The sequence below is a fragment of the Pygocentrus nattereri genome, chromosome 17 (assembly GCF_015220715.1).
Source record: "Pygocentrus nattereri isolate fPygNat1 chromosome 17, fPygNat1.pri, whole genome shotgun sequence".
Taxonomy (NCBI): Eukaryota; Metazoa; Chordata; class Actinopteri; order Characiformes; family Serrasalmidae; genus Pygocentrus; species Pygocentrus nattereri.
The window spans coordinates 20,109,236-20,131,051 of NC_051227.1; the positions used below are offsets into that span (position 1 = coordinate 20,109,236).

At 39.6% G+C, this 21,816-nt stretch overlaps 1 protein-coding gene across 9 annotated transcripts in view; it reads right to left on the minus strand.

Annotated features, from left to right (window-relative positions):
• robo2 (roundabout, axon guidance receptor, homolog 2 (Drosophila)) overlaps positions 1-21,816 on the minus strand; it is a 608,847-nt gene that overhangs the window by 65,323 nt on the left and 521,708 nt on the right. For all 9 annotated transcript variants that reach the window (XM_037546536.1, XM_037546541.1, XM_037546543.1 and 6 more), the window contains 7 exons: positions 19,303-19,427; positions 15,961-16,132; positions 9,027-9,232; positions 7,844-7,925; positions 6,564-6,729; positions 5,834-6,000; positions 3,624-3,745 (listed from right to left, as the gene is read on the minus strand). In XM_037546536.1, coding sequence (XP_037402433.1) covers positions 3,624-3,745; positions 5,834-6,000; positions 6,564-6,729; positions 7,844-7,925; positions 9,027-9,232; positions 15,961-16,132; positions 19,303-19,427 — 1,040 coding nt within the window. The remainder of the gene's footprint in view (positions 1-3,623; positions 3,746-5,833; positions 6,001-6,563; positions 6,730-7,843; positions 7,926-9,026; positions 9,233-15,960; positions 16,133-19,302; positions 19,428-21,816) is intronic.

Genomic DNA, 21,816 nt, shown 5'->3' on the forward strand with positions numbered 1-21,816 from the left:
AAATCTTGCTGTTGAATGGATTCAGACTTATGCATCATAATGTATTAAATCATTTTAATGCTTAATAATGTTTTTTCTTCTTTAACACATCCCCCCAAATCCAACATTTACATATATACGCTGTTGTACCATAAGTCTGAATCTAGTGATTAGAGTCTGACTGATTAATGATGCCGTCTTAAATTCACGTTTAAGGATGTTATTGCAGCATTCACCATTTAGTCTAAAGGCCTACACGGTCTAATCCAGCTAGTGTCCATAGGGAGCCTCATGTTTAAGAGGCATAGTGCATCAATAAAAATGCTTTTAGCAGCTGCTCGCTGGAATACATATACATGACCCTCATGTGTTGTAAAATTCTCACTACAGCAGTGCTCAGGAGAGCCAACATGGGCTGGGGTAGCCTCTGTTAGGAGCTTGAGTGAGAGGAGCACACCAGGACATGAGATTAGAAGGGAGAATGATGCAAAAAATAAACTCTTCCACAAACGAAAGAGGAGAAGACACCTGCACACTCACTGATAAAGGCAAGAGGCTCACACACACACACACACACACCACTGACAACTCATATCTGCACAACCAAGACAGCCTTGGAGTCGGTGATGTTTTCAATGGAGGGGAAAACCTGAACTTTCAGAGAGAAGGACATAACAGGGCATAACTCACACTAATGGCTATTCAGCTGCCGGGCAGGGAAAAGCATGGCTTTTAGGCTGAGATATTAAACAGCTGTTTTTTACTCCCCCTAAAGACAGATTAAATCAGCAGAATGGCCCCTATCTACTCTGCCCCCCCAACCACGTTCTAACTTCAACACAACAAATGAGCCAGGAATGCTTTACTGATGCTTACAGAAGCTTTACTGATGTGTACAGAACACAGCTAACAGCGTTCCAACCTGACAGTGCTGTGTTTTGGGGAGGAACTTGTACAGCCTTCTAGGCTTTTTTTTACTTGATGGACAGCTTTTTGGTTGAGATAATAGACTTATTATATTTATTATTTATGCTTTTTATATTATTTTTGAGCTCCCAGCTGCAGCAAAGCTTTAACTTTGCATGGACCTAACTTCTCCCATTCTCTAACACAGCTGGCTATAGGCATTACAAATCAACACTGATTTAAACAGAACCAGTCAACTTCAATGTATTTATATGTATATTAATTCAAGCAATACAAGCATCTGTCTAATTAAACCATAATAGACTGGATGTAAACTTTGCATTTTGGTCTTCAGATTCTCAAGAATATAAGACAATAAAAGTAAATGCTAGGAGAATTAGTTACACAGTAAGCTTTCCATTTCTGGAAAGCTTGTATCTTTCCTAGGCTGGAAGAGAAAAATCTCTTGCACGTCTACATAACGATTGTTGATAGAAGCTGTAATATAAAGCAGCAGTATGCTAATCAACAAATGAGACAGGCAAAACAGTAGCCTACAATCTCCATTTTAATGTAATTCAACAAACACTAAACTCAGAAGTGTTCATGGCTGAGCTTCAGGACACACAAACCTATATTCTAGCTTGATGGAAGGAAATGGATGTGATTTCCTAACCAATAAATGACTAAACGTCAGCTTTCCATCGATATCAAGAATCTATATTGCATTCATATGGTACATACACATACACTACATTGCCAAAACTATTTGCTCGTCTGCCTTCACAAGCATATGAGAACTTGAGTGACATCCCATTCTTAATCCATAGGCATTAATATGATGTCACCCCACTCTTTGCAGCTATAACAGCTTCAACTCTTCTGGGAAAGTTTTCCACAAGGTTTAGGAGTGTGCTTATGAGCATTATGACCATTCTTCTTGAGCAAACACCTTTAAGGTGTTTTATTTGGTTGAGGACAGGACTCTGTGCAGGCCAGTCAAGTTCTTCCACACCAAACTCGCTCATACATGTCTATATGGACCTTGCTTTACTCACTGGTGTGCAGTCATGTCTAAACAGGAAGGGGCCGTCCCCAAACTGATCCTACAAAGTTGGGAGCATGACATTGTCCAAAATCTCTTGGTCTGCTGAAGCATTAAGAGTTCCTTTCACTGGAACTAAGGGGCAGAGCCCAACTCCTGAAAAACAACCCCACACCATAATCCCCCCTCCACCAAACTTTACACTTGGCAAAATGCAGTCAGACAAGTACCGTTCTCCTGGTGACTTCCAAACCCAGACTTGTCTATCAGACTGCCAGATGGAAAAGCGAGATCAGTCACTCCAGAAGACACGTCTCCACTGCTCTAGAGTCCAGTAATAACACTTTACATCACTGCATTTGACGCTTTGCATTGCACTTGGTGATGTAAGGCTTGGATGCCCATTCCATGAAGCTCTCTACGCTGTTCTTGAGCTAATCTGAAGGCCACATGAAGTTTGGAAGTCTGTAGCAATTGACTCTGCAGAAAGTTGGCGACCTCTGTGCACTATGGGCCTCAGCATCTGCTGACCCCACACTGTCATTTTTCGTAGCCTACCACTTCATGGCTGAGTTGCTGTCATTCCCTATCACTTCCTCTTTGTTATAATACCACTGACAGTTGACTGTGGAATATTTAGTAGTGAGGAAATTTCATGAGTGGATTTCTTGCATAGGTGGCGTCCGATCACAGTACCACGCTGGAATTCACTGAGCTCCTGAGAGCGACCCGTTCTTTCTCACATGTTTGCAGAAGCAGTCCACATGCCTAGATACTTGGTTGTATACACATGTGGCCATGGAAGTGATTGGAATACCTGAATTCAATGATTTGGATGGGTGAGTGAATACTTTTGGCAATATAGTGTATGTAGAGTACAGTCTGAGTCAAAAGTCACAGGACACTGTTTAATTTAATTTTATTTTTTATGCTGTCACAAGCCTCCACGATGCGGTGCTGAAAGTGGTGTTTGTTGCAGATTTACTCAGCATACCCAATTTGTTTGAGATGACCCCAGAGATAAAAGTCAATAATAAAATAAAAAATAAAATAAAACCTGTCCTGTGACTTTTGACTCACCCTGTATATGCAGCACATACATACAGTATACCTAAAAAACACATTTTAAAGACTAAGATGACATCTGAAGACAGACAACATTTGAAATCAGTAAACTCTTGAAGTTTGAGGGACATAACTGCCACAAGTCACCAATTAATTTCACCTCCTCTCTGTGTGTTTTAGCCATTTGTCTTCATTTATAATAAAAGCACCTGATTTTAGATTGATGAAGCACCAGATGGGCCTGCAGTCTTTTCACGTTGACTGTGTGAGTGACAGAGCAATTGGGAGCACTCTTCTCTTCCTTCAAACCTTTCTGACATTCACTCACTGAGTCAGCATTCGCAATTAATCAAAATGGCACTTTTCAAAGACAATGAGTTTTTACTGTACATCAATTATGAAGCAGGTTAAGGTTGACTGATGAAGAGAGAGAGCCGGCAGCACTTTTAGATCTTTGGAAACTTGGGAAATTTAATTTCCTCAGCTACTGACCACACAACAGCACAATCTCACTGCCAGCATTACAACCAAACCCTCACTGACCTATTTCTCACATAGCTTATTTCAGTTCAGTACAGGAAGCCATGTATCTGCTGTCTAATCACTGTACAATCAGTGAACGACTTACTGTCCACGTGACCTGAATGGTGGTGGGGCTGAGGACCACTGGGTTATGGAGACGAACAATGACCTCCCCCAACTCCTTCTGAACATGCCTGTGATCCACACCCTGAGCTGGAGGACTGATATCTAGAGACAGAGACAGAGACAGAGAGAGAGAGAGAGAGAGAGAGAGAAAGAGAGAGAGAGAGAGAGAGAGAGAGAGAGAGAGAGAGAGAGAGAGAGAGAGAGACAGAGAGAGAGAGAGAGACAGACAGAGCATTGCCATTAACCATTTTACTACATTCACATTCCACAGGACTGTCCACAGGACTACATTACACATCCAGTAAATAAGAAAGATGTACTTCTCTCCTAATTCATTTACTGATGTAAACAGGATGCTACAGGCATATACTTGTGTTCAAAGACCACATTAGCTGAAGGTTGCAGAGCTTGCAAGGCAAAGACCTTATCATCCAGTCCTAATGAGCAGACTGCGGGCTTCATGCTACCTTAATCCAATCGCTTTTGGTTTGAGGCTGGTCATTTTTCCCAGTTATGATCATTAAGGTAGCAGGGACGACTCCAACTCAATAATCAACTCCAAAAGTGAAAGATGTTCATTCTGGACAATGTCCTAATTGGGATGTAATGAGTTTATCTGATGGTTAGGCTTGAGGGCAAGCAATTGAGGTAAGGTCATTTCCCTACTAAACTACTTCTGACCTATGCAGTAGCAGAAAGTGGTTTAGAGAACAGTATTTTCCTGCTCTATTCACTTCGCCCAGTCTTTTCCTCATTCAGCAGGAGGACTTTTACCAAAGTCCTCATAGGCAAGTTTGTAAATGCTATGGTCTAATACTGTATCAGTTATTTCCAGTTACAGAAGACCTGAGGGCTGTAAACTAGCTTAAAGCTAACATTTCAAATACATATTTAAAGACACTGGTAAAATCTGATGAAAATGCCACAAACAATTTGTGGTCTTCAGCTCAAGCAAGCCAAAAAGGTATTATTCAGGTTGTTCTGGCTATTATGTATGCATATCTCTTCAGAACACAGAGGCTAAAGATTTGAGGATGCCAAGCTTCTTTATGGCTGCTTCTATGGTAATCTCTCTGGTATAAGGATATTGTTAACATTGGTCAAAAACCAGCGTGGAGTATCACAAAGAGAGCAGAATCCTATGGATAACTTTAACAGATAATAGGCAAAAATTCCATTCAGCGTAATGAGAAATTATAGCACAAACAGCATTTTTTTAAATACATATATTTGGAGGGCTACATACATTTTATTTTGTGCGAATGTTAAGGTTCACATGTCAAGGACAGATGTAGACCTTACTGTGCAACTAAACTAAAAGTTGTATGGAGAAAAGCCTGTTACTGCCGTTTCTAAACTGACCAGTTTTGATTTGCTACATAATTGTAATACAGGACCGGGTTACCCAAAAGCATCTTAGTTTTATGATCATTTTAACAGATCATTCAACAAAGAGAGTGTTCAGTGTGATGCTCACTATACCATTTAACCGTTGTGTGGTTTTGGGTCTGTGGGACCCGTTTTTCAATGTTTACCTAAAAAACATGATGCGATTATTTCAACCTTAGATTCCTTGACCTTTGCTTATTTTGTGTGAAGAATTTATAAAATAACAAATGTGGTGATGGGATGATCCCGTGAATAAAAGTGTTGCTAGGGGCACTCTGTTCTCCTTCTACATGGCCTGCTGTTAGTGTGTTGTGTGTGTGTGTGTGTGTGTGTGTGTGTGTGTGTGTGTATGTGTTTGTATATGTGTGTGGGTGTCTAAGGATGCACAACATGGACAGGCTGCTGACTGTCTACAGCTGCTAAAGAAGAACCCTATGATGGCCACTTGTGATATTTTAAACATCCGGTTATTTTAAATAAATGATCATGGCTGTGGTGATTTGAAGCACTAATAATGATAATAATAATAATAACCAGACCACGGAGTAACAAAACCATGAACATCACACAAGAGTTAAGAGTTATTTTTGTACTAAGATTCTAGTGGGCAAACCAGCCCTGACAGGTAGTGCATCAGTTTAAAATCGACAATTAATGTTATGTAGTGACCCTTCACAATGGTGACTTCAATTTCTCATTCAACTGAAAGGGTTTTTTTGCCAATGTTATATAAAGTTTGTTCAAGCTTGCAAAGGTATTTAATATTTTTTAGCCAGTTGATCCGCTGATGACGTCTCTGACCTTGTGTCCGGACAGGTTCAGACATGGGGCTGGGGTCACTCAGGCCCTGTGCGTTGACAGCTCGCACCATGAACAGGTAGATTGTGTTGGGCCGGAGACCTTTAATGGTGAATTGGGTGGTCTTAACGTGGTCCGCTACCGTCTGCCAGCTGTTACTCACAGATTGGCTGCGAGAGGAGGAAACAAAAGCGTCCATTTTGCAAATGAGTTAGCAGCATGACTTCATCTGCACATTCTGGCAATTTCGAAATGGAGAGCAGTTTCTTTGCGATGTCGCCAACATTATGGGGGACATCACACACACACACACACACACACACACACACACACACACACACACACACAACAGATTTTTTTCCGCAAATTGAACTGGCGACCTAAAAAGATGCTATTATCCACTATTTGAGGAAATTAATTTATGCCATATGCTATATCATTGTATCACTGTACAAATGCACAAATAATTAGAAATATACTGTAAATAATACAGAATACTAACAACATTAATCATTAATTTGTCTCTTTTCAAATTATATTCTACCTTACTGTTATTTCATTTAACTTTACATTTTTCCTATTCGTTATTCATCATATTTTCTGTTGTTAATAGACTCGCACACTTTGGTCAGTTTGATGTGTTACATGTCATACATGACAAATTCCTTACATGTGCAACATTCTTGGTAAAATATAACTAATTGTGATGCTGCTATAATGTAGTCGTCCATACCTGAATGCTTCGATCACATAAGAAGAGGTGGGCGAGGCTCCGACGAGGCCGTGTTGCCAGGACAGAGACACACTATTCTTGGTGACGTCAGTGACCTGAGGTTTGGAGGGAGGTCCAGGGAGTTCACTCTCATCTCGGTTCTTAATCAACACAACACCAGCAGACTCTGAGAGCAGAGGAGATGGGGTAAATCAGCGAATATCACAATTCTGGGCTAATTCCAGAAATGATGGCTTTGAGATTTTAGTGAAGGTATAGCTGTGTGGGGCTGAGTGTAGATAAAAGTCTTTTTGACCTCTTTTAACACATAGCCACACACCCAGACCCACACTTTTACTTCTGGGTCACAGGGCCCTTTTTTTAGTAGCCATTAAATATAAGATATATATATTTTTTAAGACGTCTTTCAGTTTTTGCATTTCATCCATTTTTTTCTTCAATAATGTTGGAATATATACACACACACATATATATATATATATATATATATATATATATATATATATATACACACACACACACACATATCTACATCTATCTATCTATCTATCGATCTATATATATATATATATATATACATACACACAGACATATATATATATTTTTTTACCCGATTTTCTCCACTCCAACTAGTCCTTCTAGTTAGGACTCCCCCAATCACATGATGCTACCAATGCTAGGAGGGTGAAGGTTCCAGAGAGAGTGAAGCCAATTGTGCTCTCTTGGACTCCCAGCTATGGATGGCTGTAGCATTACCAGGGATCGAATTTGCGATCTCCTGATGATAGGGCCAACACTTAGACCGTTGCGCCACTCGGGATGTTGGAATATATTTTAAGAGAAATGGGTATGAGTTAAGTGACTGAACCGATTTTGTGTCTTCATATGTGAGCAAGCAAATCAACATGTATATTTTTATTGTGTTTAAAGCTACTTTTTGTGTATCACACAATTGTGTATCTAGAAAACTGCAGTCATGCAATCTGTTTTATTTCAGTATAACATCTCTGTGAAAAGGTGTGGACTTATCACAGATGAGGGCTCTCACCCTTTCCCCTCCACCCATCATTGCTCACTAGCAGCTCAACACACAACATTTCACACAAAAAGAGCCAATACTTTCCTAATTAATCTAGCTCAATATTAGAAAAAAAATTCATACATTTTAATAATGCAAAATATCAATTTCCATTTGCTTTCATCCAGCAGAATGCCCACTAGGGGGCCTGCATAAAGAGGCTTCAGGGCAGAGTGACTGATTCAGTTACGATGTGATGTACCTTTCACTTCCAGAAAAGCACTCCATGATGTTTCCCCACTAGAGCTGGCAGCCACACAAGTGTAGATTCCAGAATCAGAGAGCTGAGAGAGAGAGCAAGAGTCATTGCTTTAGTCATCAACTTACAATTCAGTCAGTGTCATAATACCATCATCAACGGATGCTTCAAATGACGATGCCAAAGATGGTAAGAACACTCAAACAAGCTTCTGTCTCAGTTTTCACACAGGCCTGGCCAGCCAACTGGCGGAAAGTGCTGACGCTAATGCGGTAAATTAATTCTATTTTCTACACTCCTAAGCTAACATTTACCCTGCTAGCAAATTCACCAAGCATCCCTCGAACCGCAACAAAAGGTGGGCTAATTCGTTTAGAGGGGCAGTGGCTAAAACCCTCTGGACTGATGACAGCTGGCGCCTGTCCCCTCCTGCCTTTCTGGAAGCTTCCTTCTGCATTGTTTGTTACCTTTTAGTGCTGCGCATTGCCTCCATTTATTAGATAAAATGTCAGTGGTGGGCAGCTCCGTCAGCCATAATGGATATTCCATGGAGGACAAGTGGGGAGGGTGTGGGGACATTAAATGTAACATGGTTCTAACAGTGTGGTGCATGTGTGGGTGTATAGTTATTTTATGTATATATATATATATATATATTTATAATGTGTGTGTGGTGTATGTTTGTGTATGCACAGTTGGACTATGCTCAAGCTTACACAGATGATGCTTGGGAGACCTGTCGTATTACTAAGTGATAGTATCAAGCAATTTACCAAAATCAATATTTCCCATTCATCTCTTTAATGCAATATGATTTCCCCTGCCCGTCTAGGTTATGTCTTACCAATATCTGATTGAATTCCGCTAAGCTCATACATCACACTTAGACACCCATACTGTTTGACAGCCAGCGCTTACATACACACAATCACACACACATAGGCACTACAAATAAAGACGCAGAGATTTCAGCATCTATCAAACGCTGAAGTGCATTTTTTGAAGCTTACAGTACTACAAGCAAGGTTAAGTTAACATTTCAGAAGGTGAAGAGGAAAGGAATACACAACCAATTCAACTTTTCTGTTTTATACCGTTCACATCCTCTCACCATCAATATGCCAATTACAAATTAATGTTTGTTGAAAGAAGCCTGTGTGTGTCAGCACTGCTGGTTCTCTCTCACCCGTATGTTTTTAATCTGGAGGCTGCCCAGCTCCAGCAGGGACATGCGCGGATCTTTGCCCAGCAGACTAACCCCGTCCTTCAGCCAGCTGATGGTGGGCACAGGCTCGCCGGACGCCTGGCACTTCAGCAGAGCCACGCTGTCCACTCCCAGAGTCTGGTTGGCCGGACCCTGGCGGATGATCGGCGGAGGCCTGTCTGTCAACACTGAGGATGAACGAGAGGGAGGAGAAAAGAGGATGAAACAAACATATAGCTGTGGTGGGAACAACAGTAGTTATACCCTGTAAAAAATGGTTTGTCAGTTCAACAAAAAGTCCTTCATGCAGTAACAATTTAACAATTTAAAGCAAGATTTTGTGTTTAAAACATGGCTCGTCAGATCTACCTAAAAAAGTCAATAAACGGGGCAACAAGTAGTTTTAGTAAACAAGTAAAACTAGTTTTATTCTAGTTTTAGTAAACAAGTAAAACTAGTTTTATTCAATCTAAATAAATAGTGTGAATAAACAATTCTTTTAATCGAAGTAATTTTTTGAGTTGAATAAGCTAGTTCAATTGCTTGTTGCCACATTAAGTAATTTTTTTTTGGTATACCTCATGAGCCATTTTTACAGTTTAACATTTAAGGTGACTTGTGTTTTTCCAATACATTTAATGGGGATATTTTTCTAAATCTCCAAAGGTGAGTCTTAGATATTGGTTGCATTTTCTGCTTCCCATGATCCACTTTGGCTTTTGTGGATGTTTTCAGATTTGAAGCAAAAGTATAGCTTGCTTATCCAGAAAGACAAATGCTTTAAGTGCTGTTTATCTGATGATGACAGTTTTTTTGGTCTACTAGGTCTTGGATGGTTGAGGGGAGCGCCATTATCTCTATATTGTTAAAAAATTTCTTGAACATCAGTTTTGTAAAATGCAGTTTTTTGCAAAAATTTGAGTAACTTATAACTAATCTCCTCAAACATATCTTGTCAAAAATTTACAAGTGGTACTTGATGACATTTTTGCCTGGAAATCAAATATATATGAAGTGTGGTCTCTTACTGAACAGTACTGTATATTTATTATCATATCTATGCTCCAGAAACCACAGCTGATAGCATTCCTTCACTTTCACCAGCTTTGGTTTGATGAAGAGAGAAGGAGAAGAGTGAACCTAATTGGCATCATGAAGCCTGATGCTGGCAGGATTGGCCTGCGCTCTGCTGGATGTGAGGGGTTTATGTGCCCATCTTGTGGCTAAACTACAGGGCAGTGTCTAGCTCTGGGTCATTCAGGAAAAAGCAACATAATATCTGACTCTGATTTTCTAGTTCCGTGATGTGGAGGTGGATGAGTTCGTTTGGTAGTTTCCAGTTACTGCTTGTGTTCTTTTGGCATTTAGGTCTCCTACATTTCTAATATATCTCACTATCATAGTGTGTGTGTGTGTGTGTGGTCAAGGTAAATACTTAATTATGGTTATGTGTGTGTGCAGAAATGGAGGAGGGGCACACACCACACACAAATAACACATGCCTGCTGAACACACGGCAAGGCCTGGAGGGACAGGTGGACTTGTGCTGTGGCAGACTTTCATTGAAAATGAATACAACATAGAGTAATAATGATGGATATATTTTTAGTATGAGTCAACAGATTGGACACACTCAACTCAATCAATATTTTTTCATAATCTTAAATGCTTGATCTAAATGCTTACACAAGTGCATGAAATTTGTTAGATAAACAAACAGCATAGAGATGCCTAGGCTCCTCATGAAGCTTGAGAGAATGCCAGGAGTGTTCAAGTAGGGACTCTTTTTTTAAGAATGTAAAACATAAGATAGTTCCGATTTATTTTGGTGCTATTTTTGGTCACTGCATAACGGAAATGTCCATACTTTGCCCCATAAATGCAAAATTTTAAAACATACAGTTTAACCTCCCCACCCCACATAGTTCATACATGTAAACTTAGCTGTAAAAACAGCCCGTTAGGAATTCACTATTTCAGTGATGTCTGAACAGAGCTCATTTAGAAAGATCATAGTCTTAAAAGCACTTTAACAAAGAGAGCCTGCTTAATTCTGAAGGATAAGTAGAGGATGGAAAATTGTCTTGTAAAAGTAAACTATGTTTGTTTTTGGATAATAAAACCACATACATTTTATAACAGGCCCTCATGAGGAAAAATATAATCCAAGAAAAATGTAAAAGCCCTTTAAAGTGGAAAGGGCATGCTAAAATCAAACACTGCAAAGACTTATCATTGGTTCAATTGGTTCAATTGACTTGCATTAAAAGTAAAGTAAGTTTTTTTTTCCTTCTCCTGTAAAGTTACCATTTTGGAGATTGGTTCTGTTCTGACAACAGCAATATGTTGCACAGTAGTTTTGAGGTCTGTACTTTTGCTCTAAATTGCGCAAAATAGCAACTACAAAGAAAAGCCTCTTTATGAGTGGTTGTGTGTAAACGGTAGGCTGCACTGGCATATCAGTTAATCATTTAATTCCTCCATCATTAATCTAATATTAGAATTTTGGCAGAGCTTTTGGGATGTGCTGTGAGCCTGCGTCTATGTGTATGTGCAGTGGTTTCCATTAGTTGTAGTTCTCAGGCTAGTGACCACTGCAAAGCTCTCTGAGGTGAGTAATACATTGTCTCTTGGCCCAGAGGCAGTGGTAATGAGCAGGTGTGGATTAATGAGAGCAGACCTGAGGGTGCTAATTACTGACTCTACCTCTAACCTTTCAGACCATCTCCACTAATATCTTTCTTCCTTCCTTTTCTCTCCCTTGCTTTCGCTCAGCTTTTCTCCTTCGCTCACTCATCAACGGATTTCCCCAATGCACCTTTTGCATGAAGGATGGTATTTACACTGTCCAAATCTCCACAGGAATGCTCCACAGGGCCCACGGATGAAGAGTTGCCATCTTAATTCATCAAGAAGGATTACCCTAGGCTTAGTTTAAACCAGAGAAAGATCTCCTTGCATATCCTGCTATCTTCCTCTAAGCCATAAAGTAGGGAAAAGTCAGCATCACTTACTGATAGACAGACACTGATGTGGCTTAATGACTCTTCTGAGATTAAACTGCATTGTCCATCCTTAATGGGTGCAAATAGCTGGATATGATTGAAGTTGAGAATCCTTCAGTATACCTTCCAGGGGTTATGGGGGGAGAGAGAATGTGTGTATGTGTGTATTATATCATATACTTTTTTGATGTTTGTGTGAGTTTATGAAAACTACAAGACTACTTTTGAAACACTCTTTATTCCTTTAGAATTAAAGTTTTTTTTAATGTGCCCATAAGACTGATGCATGTAAATGACCTTTGTGATATTGACATCAATGAGCTAAACCGCTGTATGCTGAATAGGCAGATGTGTGTAAACGTATAGGCTGTCATGGAAATATCACAAACAATGAATTTTAAACAGGCTGCTTTTGCAGCTTAGTTTAAATATATGGACTATATGGGCTGGGAGTGAATGTCATGTTTTGACATTTTAGCATTGTTTCTATATTATATCTAAGCCCTATATTATTATTATTATATCTAAGACCTGAGCCCTTTAATAAACTTTAAGGGCCCAAAATTTATATTTTATTTGTATTTATTTGTAAGATTGATACATGTAAATGACCTCTGTTCTAATTGGCTGTCCTGTATTATGCTTCATTCATAAAGCAGTCCAGTCCATGAGCAATGTTTGCAAACACACAAAAAAAAAAAAAAAAAAAAAATCACACTTTATAAATTCAATATCAATGGGAGAAACTAAACAGCTCTACATGAAATAGGCCTTTGAATAAGTTATATGTGGGGTAGAGGTTAGGGAACTAGCCTTGTGACCAGAAGGTCGCTGGTTCAGTCCCCTGAGCCGTAGCCCCGATGCATGTAGGTGGGCGCTTCACTGCAGGGATGGGTTAAATGTGGAGGTCTAATTCCTCTGTGTGCAAGCTCAGTTGGCCAATGGTTCTGAATTCTATTATATTTTTATTATGTGTAAAAATGTAGAGTTTCAAATAGCAAATATATCAAAAACAATAAATGTTTTGCAGATTTCTCTGCATATATGATCTTTGTGGACTAGGCAATGAATGAAACTTTAATATGGTCAAATGCTACGTTAAACTCTATAACTTCAAAGAGTGCAGTCTCTTTAACCAAGTTTAAGGGCCTAAATCCCACATTTGTATTTATTGTTTTCCCCTGAGGTCCACATTTGTAGACATTTGTGTGGTTTTATGTACCAGCTTATGTAACTTCATCATGAATGGGTGGGTCTAACTTTTTGTAGGCTGAATAGGTGGATATATGTAAATGCATTTTATGTGACATCACAAAAACTGTTAATGCAGAAGAGGCTATTACTTTGTACAGGTAGTTTCTATATATTGACTGTACGGACTGTGGAGTAAATGGTATGTTTTGGCAGTGCTTACAAACAAATTAGGAAAATTAGTTCTTCCATGAGAGGCACTTTAATAAGGTAACCTACCATTCTGTGGGTGCATTTTAGTCTGTATATCTGGAAGACATGATAGAGTGATGTGTAAAACTGAATAAGTAAGTGTGTGTGTGTGTGTCAGTCCATGACATGACAGATTGATAGTTGGTCAGACTGTTAGACAGAGTGGGTCCTTGGTGGTGTGTGTGTCAGGAATTTCTCATTATGACTCTCCTTGAACTTGTCAGTCCCCCCATTCACTAAATTACATGGTTTAAGCTGCAGGTGTGGCTCTGATCACCTGCCCAACACCACACACACACACACACACACACACACACACACACACACACACACACACACACACTCCTCCGCTTCCACTGATCTCTTCCACCTACTTGCCTCCATAACTCTGCTCCCCCATGCATTCCAACATGAGTGAACACAGAAACAGTCATTTCTCTCTGCTAACAGCTATGGGTACAAGCACACAAGTTGAAAACACTTTTAGGTTTTGTGCATGAAATATTGTTATATATTATATTTTAAGATTTAACAGTCTTTTAAAGGTATTCTGAAAGCTTATTTTTCAAGGCTGTGACTTCTACCATCTCTGCAGGGAAACCCACCATTCACATTATTCCTTATGAAATCTATGACTTTGGCAAAAACTTTGGAAAAGAAGACTAGGTAAGGCCATTTAGGCAGCCTGTGAGGAGTAGTCTGCTAGTTATACTATATAAAAAGATATCTGGCTGTATTAAAATATAGAGCTTACTGAACCTATAATAGTAAGGGGAGAGAACAATAAGCTATGAAATTCAATAAAATCAGAGTGGTCATTTAGAGAGGCTTGATGAAAAACGTTGCATTCTGGATAGGATAGGAGCCAGATGTCTGAAGAACTTTGACCTAAAAGATTTTGTTTTTTGTTTTTTAATCTGATCACAGTGGAGAGTTCCATGTAGGATACTGTAAGGCAAAATAGTCTCTAAAGGAAACTTATTTTATCAGACTTACCACTATTTTACCCTACGAAACTTCACACACAAACTCTAGAAGACTTGCATAGCAAATATGGTTATATGTGTACTGTAGACATCATGACACCTGCTTTCTCATCAGCACAATTGCAAAGAAACCTGAGTAAGTTTCCCTATGATACACCACTTCATATCAAAACAACGTGGATGATTTTTTTTACATTTCAATAATTGAACTGGGCAATTTTGAAAATCAGCTGAATTAGTCAAGCTCAAATACAGTGAAAAAGCATCATTGTTTGATGTTATTTGTCTGTGGTTTCTTTCACTCTTTTATGGCAGTAAGTCATTTTCTGTTGTGCTATGTACTGACATATAACTCCACTTTGTCCTTTTATGACTAGAATAAACAAATAGAATTTGATAATAATATAGTATTTTTAGTATTAGTAGTATCTATTTTGCTTCAACGCCCAGAATGTGCATTCTACCATTAGAGAGTCAGTCAGTCAGTCAGTGATGTTGACTACTGTTGATGTGATCTGGCTTTAACTTTTCTCTTTTAGAACAAGTTTATGCACAGTTGCTATAACAACACTCTGAGAAGCCGGAATCCATGGCATCAGGCCTGACATTCGGTTTACTTTGTACTGCACAATCAATGTTGCTCAGGGAAAATTCAAGGCCAAATTCCAACTCAGCCTCCAATGTCAATAGAGAAGCAGCATAAAGAAGTGTTTTTCTCTGCTGTCAGTTATGTACACACTGTAGAGTGCTTCTCCAAGCACATTTAATCTGGTATGAAGATACATTCACTCTAGAGTCTGTTAGTGAATCACACAAAGCAGGCTGACAGATGAATAAGGAATCTAAAAGCAACCAAGAGAGAAAGAAAGAGAGAAAGAGACAGAACGAGAGACAGAGGAAGAAATGGCTCCTCTGAGCTTTTGTGATAAAAAAACATGTAAAGCTTTATGACGTAAGAAGGAATGTTTTAGGTAACAAAGATCTGCTTTGCTTCATGTGCTATCAGAAGAAAGATACATTTGTGAAAACTTGGTTTGAATGAAAGACGACTTCAAGAAACCCTTGAACTCTACCAAATAAAATGAATATTTTACATCAGATTGTCCAAAATGAGTCTGATGTAAATAGAAAAAAGCGAAGCACTGAATTTAGTTATAATTTCCACATAAATAAAAACATGTAACTCCTGTAAATGTTGTTACCTACTTTTTTTTATCACACACAGAACCTACACATATCCTTTAAATCACGTACATTCCATACTTTACATTACCTTTACTTTTACATTTTCAGTTGATGTTATATATTTGTTCAGCAGGGATAACAGTAGTGGAACTAGAGCGTGCACCAGAAAATCAAAAAACAAAGAATCAGAGAGCTCAGAAAAATGAAAGAAAAGGAAAAGAAAAAATCAGGACAGGACAGGCTTCAGGCATTTTCACATCAGGCCTGGACTCTGCTCTGATCCACTCCAGCACTCACCATCTGTGACCTCCAGTTGGGCTTTGGCCAGGATGCTGCCGGCCACGGTCAGTGCCTGGCAGATGTAGTAGCCGGAGTCTGCCCTCTGCACACCCGTGATGGTCAGATCTCCGCTGGGCGACACTGAGAAGCGGCTGTTGGGCTGCTGCGGCTGGTTGGGAAACAGCAGGTTCTACGCAAACAAACAAAGAGGCGAAGGGTGAAGCTGAGCTGAGACCAGCACACTGGATCAGGCTGAACTCTACACAGAAGCCCTCTGTGGTGACCATGCAGGAGTATTATGGTGTAATATTACACTGCTCATTTGAAATTATTGGACGTCCTGTGCATTGACAATTTCATGATGAACTGACCTTCAGAGGAGAAGGCAAAAGACTTATTTACTTCCAGTTTAATTAACGGAAGTTAAGATATTTTATTCCAACAAAATTTGGAGCATTTCTATTGGCCTGTTCATCATGAAACTTTCACACAATGTAAAAGTCAGCTGCTGTGCTCAAATTATGTAAATAAATAAACATTTGAAGATAATTAGAAAAAAATTTTGATATTTGTTTATTTTTTTGGACAGTGATGATACGTGGAACATCCTCAACCCTGCCAGCTTCACACATGGGCTACCTAAGAGATAACAAGGTGAGAGAGTGCCAGACAAAGAGGGGCTACTTTGGAAAACCTAAAATGGTATAAAAAATAGAGTAAAAAAACACTTCTGAGTCAGTGAATCCCAATTTCCTGCTCTTTGTAAATTACCTTCTTTATGGTTGAGTCAAGCATCATGGCCAGTACTAAACATATTTTTAAGTCTGGATCCCATGGTATACTGCTTTCCCACTGCCCACTGCTCACCCATGCCCACCCTTCCCTGCTAGGTGTTAGTGTTAACCCCATATAAACACTGTGTCTCAATGACTGCCGTAATTGCTCTGCCCTGCATTGTTTACAAACTGCCTCTCTGGTGGCGGCTCAGCTTCAAATGGGGTCTGTGGGTGAGCTTATTCATGGAGTGAGAGCTGAGGTGATTCATTGTTAATTCAGATCCGCTCATCAGTTTAGACCGTTTGCTAATTAACAAGGATAACGAGCAGGCTTTGTTAATGGCCACCAGAGAGCGGGCTGACCCTGAGCCCTTACCTTTCCCTGCACTTTATATCCTTCAGCCCAGCCCACCTTTCCTCCCTCTAAAGCCTTTTTTTTCGTATTTTCTTTCTTTCCTGAATTGTCAAAGCTGACAGAAGAGGAAGACATTAGCTGGATTCAATTACACCTAATGACTTTAATGCGGCAAATTATTCTGTGTGTGTGTATTTTTTTTAATTAGCCTTTCCAACCATGGAGACATGATAGATGTCCACTCCATTATCCTCAAGTGTGACTGAAAGGCTTCTCTCTGAAATTAATTACTTAATTAATGCATTAAAAAATGCCATCATATCTTATTTAAGTCATGGACACTCACACACGAGGGAGAGAGAAATCGAAAGTGAGAGAGGAAGAGACTCTGTATTTTAAATTTGTTTAGAGAAAGGACAGTCATTTTAACATCAATATTGAATAATGATTTACTCTGATGTCTTTATGATCTCTGTGTGAGTATGTGCATGTAGGTAGAATCTCTTCTCTGGAAAATGCTACCGTACTCATCATGTAAGTGGTACTTACAGTAAGTGAGTTCGGGTCCAGACTGAGTGTACGCATATGTGGCTTAGAGTGCAGAGGTAAGAGCCATTCTACTGAGTGCAATAAGGGCACTGTTAGGTGTGTATGTGCTGGGGAGGTGGGGGGGGGGGGGGTGTAGGCAGTTACATAAACCCCTTTCCTGTGCTCACATCTTAACGTCTAATTGCTGCATTTACAACATTTTGATATTTGTTATAGCACATTTCTTGCCATTGATTTCACTGAGAACAATGTGTTAAACAACAGACACCAACCAACAGTCACCTACATTACTATTTCTTGTCCACTAAAAAAGTTCACTAGAGTTTAAAGGGGGAATTCCAATAATATTCCACAATATCAGTATAGTTTAATACTGAGTTGTAAATAAAGTCATTCGGAGTAGTCTGATGTTCTGCTCTAGAGATATTTACCACCTTGGATGTCTTAACATTGCTAGTGACGGGAATCAGGAACCAAAATAGCTTTTATATAGATTTAAATAGATTTGATACTTGTGTCGTGTTGATGTTTTTGTTACACTGGTCTGGTGGATTTTTTAAGCAATACAGCCATAACACTTTATGTAAAAATACCATATGTTTGAAATATTACAAGTGGCCAGTGTAGGGTTCTACGTTAGCAGCTGTAGCAACTCATCAGCCTGTGCATGTTGTCCACCCTCTCTCTCTCTCTTACACACACACACACACACACACACACACAATTACAAACACATACATACACAAACAGCAGGCCATGTAGGAACAGATCAGAGTAAAGGGACACAGCGCCTCCACACTTTTATTCCTCACTGGTTCACCCCATAACCACATGTGTAATATAAATGCATAGGGGGTGTATAGTGTGAAAATGTGTTATTTTATATGTTCTTAACATAAAATGAGCAAAAGCCAAGGAATTTGAGGTTAAAATAATAATAAATCAGATCATTTTTTCTTTTGGTAAACATTGAAAATGGGTCCCACAGACCCAAAGGGTTAATTTACTATCTGAAATGTAATGTAGATAATGGTAAAATTGTGGTACATTAGGAAAAACTTTTTTCTAAAAACATGTATTTACCTGCATGCATTTCTGCATCATGAACAGATAAAAAAAAATACATTTTGGGTCATAATTTTATCTAAAACAATGTCTCAGGCATCAGGCAGCATGTCTGTAATCACAGCAGCATATTTTCACTGTTCTGCAAAAAACTTGTGTCCTTTTTTTGCCATTTATTGACATTTTTGTACTATTTGACAACTCAAAATTACTTAAAAAAAACTTTCTAAATTTTATATTATGAGCTAATACATTTTTCTCCTGTAAAGTAATTTCCAAAAGCTTTTGTTCTGACAGTGATTCAAGTACAGCATACACAGAGTATAAAAATACAGCATACAGCAACTCCCTGTGAGGTAGCATTACCATTATTGTGAACAAATTTGACTCAGTAAGTTTCTCTAGATTGAAGAACATGACACTAAATGACATATCGACCATTTAGTTGTGCAAAAAAATGTTAAAAGATCTGTGAAAAATCTGGCTGAACATACTTCGATATAACATCTTTTTGACAGATACCAAAATACCCTTGTTAAGACAGCTTAAATTATTCGCTAAACTGACAATAATGGTAAATGATCAAGTTATTGTTACACAACTTATCGGTCTTACCTGACTCCCTTCTTTCTGCCAGAACACCGCAGGCTGGGGGTTCCCTTTGGTCTTGCAGGGAAAGGAGGCCATGCGCCCTTGAGCCACAATCTGGTCCCGCGGACGGATCACAAACTGGGGCGGCGCTGGGTCAGGGGAGCAAACACAGCACAGGTTAGGACGCCATATCGGTTTTACTTACAGGAGCAGAGGCAGAAAGTAGAACTTGAGCAGTTCAGTTCTACCTCAGCAGACAACACACAGGTTTCCATGCAGCATCTCACTGTCACCTGAACTCCACCTCTTTCCTGTTTGTTTCAGAGCGGACAAACAGCAAGGGCTGGGACATTGCCACGGCAACGACAGGGAGCCATTCATCCAGATGGGGCAGGAGGAGAAAGAGGGTGGGGTTTGGATGAATGACAGACAGTGCCCAGACACGGCAGTGGCACTGCTCTAACGGACCAGCGGGGGGGGTTAGTCATTACAATCAGTACACAAAGAGTAGGGGAGAGTGTCCAGTGCACTGCAGGGCACCGTCCATCATGCCTTGATCCACTGATTTTGTGTATGAAAACTGCTTTCCATGATGCATTCTACTCTCCCTCCTCTTTTTAACAACTTGTGATAATTCTGTGGGTGGTATAGACATCTAATGAGCAATAAGTGAAGGTTTATGATCTAAAGATACTATTCTGGTCCTGGAGATCTACCCTTCCTGTGGAGACCAGCTCCAACCACAATCTTCCACTCCTACTCCAGCTAATTAACCTCTTCAAAAGTCCTAGATTAGATGCATTCGTGTCTGGTAAAAGAGGGGCAGACACAAGTCACTCTACAGGAACAAACCTGCAGATATCTCCTCATCCTCCCTAAAGTAGCTTTTTTGCCATCTGACCATGGCACGTATTGCCGCTACTGTCCATCTTCACAATTATCACATAGGTGAACTGCAAAAACAGTAATAAGATCAGTGGAGCACTGTCTCTGTGTTAGCTAGGATCACACTGGTGCACTGAATTTGATAATCCCTCTAATCTGCAGTATTTACCTGATAGTACAGGTGTCTGAATGCAATCGCTACATCGTTTAATGTGAATAATATAATTTACAACGTGAATAAAAAGCTTCAGCTTTATCTAACCACTTAAGGTGGTGGCTGCAGTTTTAACCCTTAAATCACTACACTTGAATTTAACATTTGTAGATTGAGCATTCTTGTGCTGTTATGCATGACTTTATTCACTAGCTAGCAGTAAGTTGTCAAACCGCTCACTGGGAATTCTCCTGCATCTCCAAATTACCCACTCTGGCATTGCCACTAGAAACTGCTTGTACTTCACAAAGTTGCTCCAAAAGGCTCACTGTTGTCAGAGAATACAGAGCAGGCAAGTGCTTGCTGCTGGTAACTCCATAAAATGCTATGGCTATCACTAGTTGAGATCACTTTGGGGCCTTCCAGACGGTGCTGAATCAAACACTCCTGGACCAAGAGATTAAGAGTGCTGAATACATATATGAATATATGTGTAATGGACACTAGGTAAGGGAGTTAACATGCTGACCATCTGGACCATGGACCATGAGGAGTAGGATACTGAGGACACTGACCTAGATCACATGCAACTTATTTCACAAGAAGAGAGATATTTCTGGCAAAGTGAAGTTAAAAACACTTGTTTGGGAACTGCCTTAGCTGTACCACATCCTTTACTGGCTTTACTGGCATTTGTTGCAAAGTCAAGTAAAGTCCTTACAGATTCATCCTGATGCTACTAGCTCCCTCCAGGTAAAACAATGAAATTCCAACCTCATCTAGACTCACTCTACATTGCTAGAATGTTTAGCTTTTACTCTTATAAACCAAATTCAAATAAAGTAATTAGACTCAACAGCCCCCCACCTCAGGCCAAGGTCTACAGGGTCCTCAAAACAGCATCCACATTCAGTGCTAGCAATCTTCCGCTCACAATCACTTTCAATCACACTAACAGGAAGGTCGAGGTGTCACATCCTTAAAAAAAAAGTTCCTTCACCCCCTTGTCTTCAAAGGCATGAAACGGCAGTGGGAGTTATTGTGGAGATAAAGTATTATCGCTTGGCTGTCACACTCCCTAGAAGATTTGCAGCATATTGGCTTCAAGGTTAGCACAAAGTTCTCATTTCAGAACATGAATTAAGCCTTAGCTGTGCTCCGTGAAACATACTCTTGGCTCCTACAGTAATTCTGTCTTCCTCCTCCAATCAAAAAGAAATAACTCAATACAACAAAAGTGCACACCGAAGTGTGAGCTACTTTGCAATATGAGGGGTCAAAATAAATCAGGACTGAAGGTCAAAAACAACTCATTTGCAGGATGTGTAGATTCTGTCTTGTTGTCGCTCCTGTTGAAAATTCCCTGCTTGTTGTAGAGCAGGACGCTAAAAGAGAAACTACTTATAGTTTCATAAAGAAACTTGCAATGAATGGTTCTTTGCGTATCCATTGCTTCGACTGAGATGTGAACTATGAAGAACGTTTATATGATGCACATG